Source organism: Melanerpes formicivorus, unplaced genomic scaffold (assembly GCF_026170545.1).
Source record: "Melanerpes formicivorus ecotype bairdi unplaced genomic scaffold, bMelFor1.0.p_v2 SCAF_82, whole genome shotgun sequence".
In the NCBI taxonomy this organism is placed as follows: Eukaryota; Metazoa; Chordata; class Aves; order Piciformes; family Picidae; genus Melanerpes; species Melanerpes formicivorus.
This window is the reverse complement of record NW_027142434.1, coordinates 2,062,906-2,072,424: the sequence shown is the minus strand read 5'-3', so window position 1 is coordinate 2,072,424 and position 9,519 is coordinate 2,062,906. Positions and strand designations below refer to the sequence as shown.

The following is a 9,519-nucleotide window of genomic DNA, read 5'->3' as shown; positions in this document are numbered from 1 at the left end:
CCTTCGGGGTCCTGCAGCCTCGCTGGGCTCTGGGGTGGGGAGCAGCAATCTGCAGCCCTGGAGCAGAGCATCACTGAGCCACCTGCCCCCACAAGCAGGAGATGTCCAGAACAGAGGACAAAAGCAGCCTTGTCCTTCTCTCCCCACCCTGCTGCTGCAGGGCTGAGCTCATAAATCTCTCTGCTTGGCTCAGTGCTCAGCTGGTTCAGGCCTCCCTCGCTGCCTGGGCTCAGCAGGACACCTGCTCCTGGGAGCTGAGAAGCTGGACTGCAGCAGCCTGAGGCCCCAGCAGCTTGGTACCCACCAAGGGTTCCTCCATCACTGTCCCTTGGCTTGGCTTTACCCACTGAGGCCCTGAGCATTGCTGAGCACCACAGAGCATCACTGCCCTGGGCTCCCTTTCCCTCCCTGCAGCTGCTGATTCCTTCCTGCTGCTGCAGTTTTCCTGCCCCCCCCCCCTCCAACCCCCCCTGGTTTGGTTTCTTCCCCCAGAAGGTGGAAATTTAGATCTTATTTTTCCAGTGGAGAATAAACCCCAAAAAGTGTCCCAAAGTTGCAGCCCACATTGCCCTCTCCAGGGCAGGGGAAGGGCTTGCCCCCACTCAGGGTGGCTGTGTGGGATGCCCTCACTGTGTGGAGCCAGGAGCCACCCCCAGGCACATGGTCACTGTCCCCAGCAGTCATCACAGCATCACCATGAAGGTTGGAAGAGAGCTTTCAGCTCACCCAGTCCAACTGCCATGGCCACTGAACCATAACCTGAAGCCCCACAGCTACAGCTCCTTGAACACCTCCAGGGGTGGGCACCCACAGAACTGTTTGGCTTGGAGAAGCCCTTTGAGATCCCCCAGGCCAACCCCAACCCAACCCCCCCATGGACACCAAACCCTGGCCCCAAGTGCCATGGCCACAGCTTGCTGCAACCCCTCCAGCCATGGGGACTCCACCACCTCCCTGGGCAGCCTCTGCCAGGCCCTGAGCACTCCTCCAGCAAAGACATTTGGCCTCCTCTCCAACCTCAGCCTCCCCTGCCACAATTTCAGGCCAGGTCCTCTCCTTCTGTCCCCTGAGCCTGGGGAGCAAAGCCCAACCCCCCCTGGCTGCAGCCTCCTCTCAGGGAGCTGCAGAGAGCAATGAGGTCTCCCTCAGCCTCCTCTGCTCCAGGCTCAACCCCCCCAGCTCCCTCAGCTGCTCCTCCCCAGCCCTGCTCTCCAGACCCCCCTGGGAGCTGGCAGGAAGCAGCAGCCCAGGCTGGGCCAGCCTTGTCCCTCCTGCCTTTTGCAGAGCAGCCCCAGGGGACTCCATTCCAGCTCAGTTCAGCCCCAGCCTTGCTGAGCAGCTCCTGCCCAAGGCTGGCAGGGCCCTGGCGTGAGGCAGCTGCTGCCTGTGCTGCTGCTCTCCTGGCTCTGAGCTGAGCACAGCTCCTGGCCTCTGCCCCCACCCCAACCCCACTCCTCCTACAAGCTCCCTTGGTCCTTCCCGAGGCTGTGGGCAGCCACAAGCTCCACCCAGGTCACCCCTGGGTTGTTCTCTGGGGCTGCCAGCCTGGTGCCACTGTCCCAAGCCAGCTGCCACAGCCCCAGCGGTGCAGAGGTGGCTTCAGCAGGCTGAGAAGTGGATGTGGGAATGGAGGAGCTGCACCTCCCAGCCCCAAGCCCCAGGCCCAGCTCTCCTCCTGTCTCCAGCTTTCCATCCAGTGGCTTGGGGTCAAACTTCTGCCCAGCCTTTCCCATCCCCTCCCTGGAAGCTGCAGTTGCCACCTGGCTGAGGGCAATGAAAGCTGGGGACAGCCCCCCAGGGGCAGCAGGGTGCTGGTGGCCCAAGGATCAGGCTGGCAGCTCCCCAGACACCCTCAGAGCAGCCCCAGGGGACTCCATTCCAGCTCAGGTCAGCCCCAGCCTTGCTGAGCAGCTCCTGCCCAAGGCTGGCAGGGCCCTGGCGTGAGGCAGCTGCTGCCTGTGCTGCTGCTCTCCTGGCTCTGAGCTGAGCACAGCTCCTGGCCTCTGCCCCCACCCCACTCCTCCTACAAGCTCCCTTGGTCTTTCCCGAGGCTGTGGGCAGCCACAACCTCCACCCAGCTCACCCCAAGTTTGTTCTCTGAGCCTGCCAGGCTCCAGCCTGAATGCCCCCAGCTCCCTCACCCCCTTGCTCCCCACAGATCACCTCCTGGCCGACGACCCAGCAGAGGACAGCAACCTCCACTCCCTGTCCTCCATCGTGGAGAGCATCGCGGTGCAGGACGTGGCGGTGACGTTCCCCGAGGAGCAGGTCCAAAACTGAGCAGGCACCACCCCTGCTGCCTCTTGGAGCTGGTACCAGGCTGGGAATGAGATGCCGGGAGGCTCCAGCCCGCTGGAGATCCTATTCACCCCTCTGGCATCGAGGATGGCAGCGCTGAGACCACCTCCTCCCGTCCCGCTCCTCGCAGGATGGGGAGCGCTGGGCGCCGGGGCCAGGCTCTGCTCCGCTCCCCGCCCGGGGGGGAGGGGGAGGGAGGGGGTTTTGGGGGCCAATGTGTGTGCTGGGTTCGCTTGCTGATTCTTTCCCGAGATGCTCTTTGACCAAGGTCTGTCCCTGGCTGGTGTCCCGCCAGGGTGCTGAGCCCCGGGGAGGCTGCCCCCCGGGGAGGCTGCTCCCGGGGCCCCTCCCGCCGGCCGCGGCCCGCGGGGCCCTTTCTGAGGATTATTTTTGCTAACTTATTGTCCTGGGTTTGTGTCTTCTTCTTTTATAAAATAAAGCCATCCTTGTGTGGCCTGCTGGAGCCTTCCTTCCTTCCTTCCCCTGCCACAGCCTTCCTTCCCCTGCTGCAGCCTTCCTTCCCCTCCTGCAGCCTTCCTTCCCCTGCCACAGCCTTCCTTCCCCTCCTGCAGCCTTCCTTCCCCTGCTGCAGCCTTCCTTCCTTCCTTCCCCTGCTGCAGCCTTCCTTCCCCTCCTGCAGCCTTCCTTCCCCTGCTGCAGCCTTCCTTCCCCTCCTGCAGCCTTCCTTCCCCTGCTGCAGCCTTCCTTCCTTCCTTCCCCTGCCACAGCCTTCCTTCCCCTGCCGCAGCCTTCCTTCCCCTGCCGCAGCCTTCCTTCCCCTCCTGCAGCCTTCCTTCTCCTCCTGCAGCCTTCCTTCACCTGCTGCAGCCTTCCTTCCCCTGCCACAGCCTTCCTTCTCCTCCTGCAGCCTTCCTTCCCCTCCTGCAGCCTTCCTTCCTTCCCCTGCTGCAGCATTCCTTCCCCTGCTGCAGCCTTCTTGCCCTGCTGGAGCCTTCCTTCCCCTGCCGCAGCCTTCCTTCCCCTGCTGCAGCCTTCCTTCACTGCTGCACCCTTCATTCCGTGCTGCAGCCTTCCTTCCCCTGCTGCAGCCTTCCTTCCCCTCCTGCAGCCTTCCTTCCCCTCCTGCAGCCTTCCTTCCCCTGCTGCAGCCTTCCTTCCCCTCCTGCAGCCTTCCTTCCCCTCCTGCAGCCTTCCTTCCCCTGCTGCAGCCTTCCTTCCCCTCCTGCAGCCTTCCTTCCCCTGCTGCAGCCTTCCTTCCCCTCCTGCAGCTTTCCTTCCCCTGATGCAGCCTTCCTTCCCCTGCTGCAGCCTTCCTTCCCCTGCTGCAGCCTTCCTTCCCCTGCTGCAGCCTTCCTTCCCCTCCTGCAGCTTTCCTTCCCCTGCTGCAGCCTTCCTTCCCCTGCCGCAGCCTTCCTTCCCCTCCTGCAGCCTCCTTCCCCTCCTGCAGCCTTCCTTCCCCTGCCGCTGCCTTCCTTCCCCTCCTGCAGCCTTCCTTCCTTCCTTCCCCTCCTGCAGCCTTCCTTCCCCTGCCACAGCCTTCCTTCTCCTCCTGCAGCCTTCCTTCCCCTCCTGCAGCCTTCCTTCTACTCCTGCAGCCTTCCTTCTACTCCTGCAGCCTTCCTTCCCCTCCTGCAGCCTTCCTTCCCCTGCTGCAGCCTTCCTTCCCCTCCTGCAGCTTTCCTTCCCCTGCTGCAGCCTCCTTGCCCTGCTGCAGCCTTCCTTCCCCTCCTGCAGCCTTCCTTCCCCTGCTGCAGCTTTCCTTGCCCTGCCGCAGCCTTCCTTCCCCTGCTGGAGCCTTCCTTCCCCTCCTGCAGCCTTCCTTCCCCTGCTGCAGCCTTCCTTCTACTCCTGCAGCCTTCCTTCCCTGCTGCAGCCTTCCTTCCCCTCCTGCAGCCTTCCTTGCCCTGCTGCAGCCTTCCTTCCCCTCCTGCAGCCTTCCTTCCCCTGCTGCAGCCTTCCTTCCCCTGCTGCAGCCTTCCTTCCCCTGCTGGAGCCTTCCTTCTCCTCCTGCAGCCTTCCTTCCCCTGCTGCAGCCTTCCTTCCCCTGCTGCAGCCTTCCTTCCCCTCCTGCAGCCTTCCTTCCCCTCCTGCAGCCTTCCTTCCCCTGCTGCAGCCTTCCTTCCCCTGCTGCAGCCTTCCTTCCCCTGCCACAGCCTTCCTTCCCCTGCCACAGCCTTCCTTCCCTGCTGCAGCCTCCTTGCCCTGCTGCAGCCTTCCTTCCCCTGCTGCAGCCTTCCTTCCCTCCTGCAGCCTTCCTTCCCCTGCTGTAGCCTTCCTTCCCTGCTGCAGCCTTCCTTCCGTGCTGCAGCCTTCCTTCCCCTGCTGCAGCCTTCCTTCCCCTCCTGCAGCCTTCCTTCCCCTGCTGCAGCCTTCCTTCCCCTCCTGCAGCCTTCCTTCCCCTCCTGCAGCCTTCCTTCCCCTGCTGCAGCCTTCCTTCCCCTCCTGCAGCCTTCCTTCCCCTGCTGCAGCCTTCCTTCCCCTCCTGCAGCTTTCCTTCCCCTGATGCAGCCTTCCTTCCCCTGCTGCAGCCTTCCTTCCCCTCCTGCAGCTTTCCTTCCCCTGCTGCAGCCTTCCTTCCCCTGCCGCAGCCTTCCTTCCCCTGCTGGAGCCTTCCTTCCCCTGCCGCAGCCTTCCTTCTCCTCCTGCAGCCTTCCTTCCCTTCCTGCAGCCTTCCTTCCCCTCCTGCAGCCTTCCTTCCCCTGCTGCAGCCTTCCTTCCCCTGCTGCAGCCTTCCTTCCCCTGCTGCAGCCTTCCTTCCCCTCCTGCAGCCTTCCTTCCCCTGCTGCAGCCTTCCTTCTACTCCTGCAGCCTTCCTTCCCCTGCTGCAGCCTTCCTTCCCCTGCCGCAGCCTTCCTTCCCCTCCTGCAGCCTTCCTTCCCCTCCTGCAGCCTTCCTTCCCCTGCTGCAGCCTTCCTTCCCCTGCTGCAGCCTTCCTTCCCTTCCTGCAGCCTTCCTTCCCTTCCTGCAGCCTTCCTTCCCCTCCTGCAGCCTTCCTTCCCCTGCTGCTGCAGCCTTCCTTCCCCTGCCGCTGCCTTCCTTCCCCTGCTGCAGCCTTCCTTCCCCTGCCACAGCCTTCCTTCCCCTCCTGCAGCCTTCCTTCCTTCCTTCCCCTCCTGCAGCCTTCCTTCCCCTGCTGCAGCCTTCCTTCCCCTGCCGCAGCCTTCCTTCCCTGCTGCAGCCTCCTTGCCCTGCTGCAGCCTTCCTTCCCCTGCTGCAGCCTTCCTTCCCTCCTGCAGCCTTCCTTCCCCTGCTGTAGCCTTCCTTCCCTGCTGCAGCCTTCCTTCCGTGCTGCAGCCTTCCTTCCCCTGCTGCAGCCTTCCTTCCCCTCCTGCAGCCTTCCTTCCCCTCCTGCAGCCTTCCTTCCCCTGCTGCAGCCTTCCTTCCCCTCCTGCAGCCTTCCTTCCCCTCCTGCAGCCTTCCTTCCCCTGCTGCAGCCTTCCTTCCCCTGCTGCAGCCTTCCTTCCCCTGCTGCAGCCTTCCTTCCCCTCCTGCAGCTTTCCTTCCCCTGATGCAGCCTTCCTTCCCCTGCTGCAGCCTTCCTTCCCCTCCTGCAGCTTTCCTTCCCCTGCTGCAGCCTTCCTTCCCCTGCCGCAGCCTTCCTTCCCCTGCTGGAGCCTTCCTTCCCCTGCCGCAGCCTTCCTTCCCCTGCTGGAGCCTTCCTTCCCCTCCTGCAGCCTTCCTTCCCTTCCTGCAGCCTTCCTTCCCCTCCTGCAGCCTTCCTTCCCCTGCTGCAGCCTTCCTTCCCCTGCTGCAGCCTTCCTTTCCCTGCTGCAGCCTTCCTTCCCCTCCTGCAGCCTTCCTTCCCCTGCTGCAGCCTTCCTTCTACTCCTGCAGCCTTCCTTCCCCTGCTGCAGCCTTCCTTCCCCTGCCGCAGCCTTCCTTCCCCTCCTGCAGCCTTCCTTCCCCTCCTGCAGCCTTCCTTCCCCTGCTGCAGCCTTCCTTCCCCTGCTGCAGCCTTCCTTCCCTTCCTGCAGCCTTCCTTCCCTTCCTGCAGCCTTCCTTCCCCTCCTGCAGCCTTCCTTCCCCTGCTGCTGCAGCCTTCCTTCCCCTGCCGCTGCCTTCCTTCCCCTGCTGCAGCCTTCCTTCCCCTGCCACAGCCTTCCTTCCCCTCCTGCAGCCTTCCTTCCTTCCTTCCCCTCCTGCAGCCTTCCTTCCCCTGCTGTAGCCTTCCTTCCCTTCCTGCAGCCTTCCTTCCCCTGCTGCAGCCTTCCTTCCCCTCCTGCAGCCTTCCTTCCCCTGCTGCAGCCTTCCTTCCCCTCCTGCAGCCTTCCTTCCCCTGCTGCAGCCTTCCTTCCCCTGCCACAGCCTTCCTTCCCCTCCTGCAGCCTTCCTTCCTTCCTTCCCCTCCTGCAGCCTTCCTTCCCCTGCTGTAGCCTTCCTTCCCTTCCTGCAGCCTTCCTTCCCCTGCTGCAGCCTTCCTTCCCCTCCTGCAGCCTTCCTTCCCCTGCTGCAGCCTTCCTTCCCCTGCTGCAGCCTTCCTTCCCCTCCTGCAGCCTTCCTTCCCCTGCTGCAGCCTTCCTTCCCTCCTGCAGCCTTCCTTCCCCTCCTGCAGTCTTCCTTCCCCTCCTGCAGCCTTCCTTCCCCTGCTGCAGCCTTCCTTCCCCTCCTGCAGCTTTCCTTCCCCTGCTGCAGCCTTCCTTCCCCTGCTGCAGCTTTCCTTCCCCTGCTGCAGCCTTCCTTCCCCTGCTGCAGCCTTCCTTCCCCTGCTGGAGCCTTCCTTCCCCTCCTGCAGCCTTCCTTCCCCTCCTGCAGCCTTCCTTCCCCTCCTGCAGCTTTCCTTCCCCTGCTGCAGCCTTCCTTCCCTCCTGCAGACTTCCTTCCCCTGCTGGCCACCCTCTCTGTGCAGGGTTTCCCCCAGGGCATAGATTGACAGCATCAGAGAAGCCCAGGATGGGTTGGGTGGGAAGGGACCTGCAAGGGCATCCAGGGCTCCAGCAGCCTCACACCGAAGAGGTTTCTCCTCCTGTTGAGGTGGAACCTCCTGGGTTGCAGACTCTGTCTGTTGCCCTTGGTGTCAGCATCTCATAGATCCACAGAACAGTTTGGCTTGGAAGGGAGCTCAAAGCTCAGCCAGCTCCAACCCCCTTCCATGGGCAGGGACACCTCCCGCCAGCACAGCTTGCTCCAGGCCTCATCCAGCCTGGTCCTGAATCCCTGCAGGCAGGGCACAGCCACAGCTTCCCTGGGCAACCTTGAGTCTCTCTTTGAGCACCACAAGGCGCTGGATGGAAAGGTGAGCAGGGTGCTGGCAGCTCTGCCAGCTCACCCCACGGCCAGCCCCTGCTCAGGGCTGACCTCAGCTCAGAGATGCATGGAATGGGTTGGGTTTGGTTGGGTTGGGTTGGGTTGGAAGGGAGCTCAAAGCTCAGCCAGCTCCAGCCCCCTGCCATGCCCAGGGACACCTCCCACCAGCACAGCTTGCTCCAGGCCTCATCCAGCCTGGTCCTGAACACCTCCAGGCAGGGCACAGCCACAGCCTCCCTGGGCAACCTCTGCCAGAGTCTCCCCAGCCTCACTGCCAACAATTTCTTCCTCATCTCCACTCTGTGTCCCCTAAGAAGTTAAACTCATGGTGCCAAAGGGACAGGCACTGAGCAAGAGCAACCTCAAAGCTCATCCAGCTCCACTCCCCTGCCATGGGCAGGGACACCTCCCACCAGCACAGCTTGCTCAGGGCCTCATCCAGCCTGGCCTTGAACACCCTCAGGGAGAAGGCAGCCACAGCCTCCCTGGGCAGCCTGTGCCAGGCTCTCCCCAGCCTCACTCTCAGCAATCTCTTCCTCCTCTCCACTCTCAGTCTCCCCTCTCCCAGCTCAAAGCCATTGTTCCTCCTCCTGTCCCTCCCAGCCCTTGGCCCGAGTCCCTCCCCAGCTCCCCTGGAGCCCCTTCAGGCCCTGCAGGGCTGCTCTGAGGTCTCCCTGGAGCCTTCTCTAGCTTGCACATCCCAGACTCTCCCAGCCTGGCCCCATAGGGAAGGTTCTCCCTGCCAGGAGCCTGGGCAGCCTCTGGGCCAGCTGGGAGCCCATTTCATGGGCCTGCAAGTCCAGGTCTCCTTTGCTGAGGTGTGTCCTGAGAGCGTGGCCCCACAGGGGAGGTTCTGCAGCCCTCTGCTCATCTTTGTGGCCTCCTCTGGACCCAGGCAGAAGAAGGGCCAAGGCAGCAGTGCTTTAAAATCCAGTTTATTGGAACACACACACACATCCTGTCCTGCCCCCTCCCAGGGTTTTGGAGTCCATGCAGTACCAATAATATGCTGAAAGGAAAAGAGGGCACCGAGGGGAAGGGCTTCACTGACTCTTCAAATGAAAAAAGGGTCTCAGACTGGAGGAGGAGGAGGAGGAGGAGGCAAAAAATATTACACCCAGAGGGACATGGTGGCTGTGGAGCCTCTCAGATATTGCACTTCCAGACAGCACAGGAGAAGGGTAAGGTCATTCCAGCCATCAATAAATAGCACATCAGAAACAGGGGCCACACAAGGCAGAGGAGACAAAGAGATCCTAACCCTACAGGGGGAGAAGGGGGAAGGGTTCAGAGCCCTGCCCCTAGCCTGGGGGCAGGAGGGGAGAGCATCTCCTCTGCACCCAGAGAGGGAGGGCTGGGCAGGTCCAGCCCTGGCTGCTGGGTGCCCTGCTGTGTCCCTCCAAGCACCCCAGGAGGGTGCCCTGTGGTGTGGCTGCTGGGCAGGGCCTGGCTGGCAGCCAGCCCCGGGGGGCAGTCCCAGCCCTTCCCCATCCAGCCCAGGGGCAGCCTCCCTGCTGGGTGGCACCTGGCAGCAGCCCAAAAAGCAGCACCCTGGCTGCCTGCCCCTTGCAGACAGAGCTCCCTCACCCCCCCAGTGGCTGGCTCCTGCTCCAGCCTGTGCAGCACCGGCCCTGGCACTGGCCCTGCGGGCAGCTCCTCGCCCAGCTCCCCCCAGCACGAGGATCTTGGTGAGTCTGAACCTTCCTTGGCTTCAAGTCCTGTGGGCAGCAGCAGCCCTGCTGCCCAGGGCTCAGGTGAGTCAGTGCAGCAGCCCATGGAGCGTTGGCAACGTGAACCAGGCAGGAGAGAGGGTTCCAAAGCTGGCAGCCCACCGCTGGGGAGTCCCTGCTGCCAGGGGTGGCTGGCACCACAGGGGTGGCTGCCAGCATCCATGGCCCACCCCAAGCAGGGACAGGTGGGAGCCAAGCTGTGGGGAGCCAGGGAAGCTGTGGGGTGCATGAGTGGAAGGGAGAAGATCCTTTGTGGTCCCCAGCAGTGAGACTGCAGCCTCTGTTG

At 63.3% G+C, this 9,519-nt stretch overlaps 1 protein-coding gene across 1 annotated transcript in view; it reads left to right on the top strand.

Annotated features, from left to right (window-relative positions):
• MYOG (myogenin) overlaps positions 1-2,422 on the top strand; it is a 4,320-nt gene extending 1,898 nt beyond the window's left edge. The window contains 2 exon segments of the mRNA XM_068164694.1: positions 283-296; positions 2,103-2,422. Coding sequence (XP_068020795.1) covers positions 283-296; positions 2,103-2,280 — 192 coding nt within the window. The 3' untranslated portion in view covers positions 2,281-2,422.
• Positions 2,423-9,519: the final 7,097 nt, after the last annotated feature.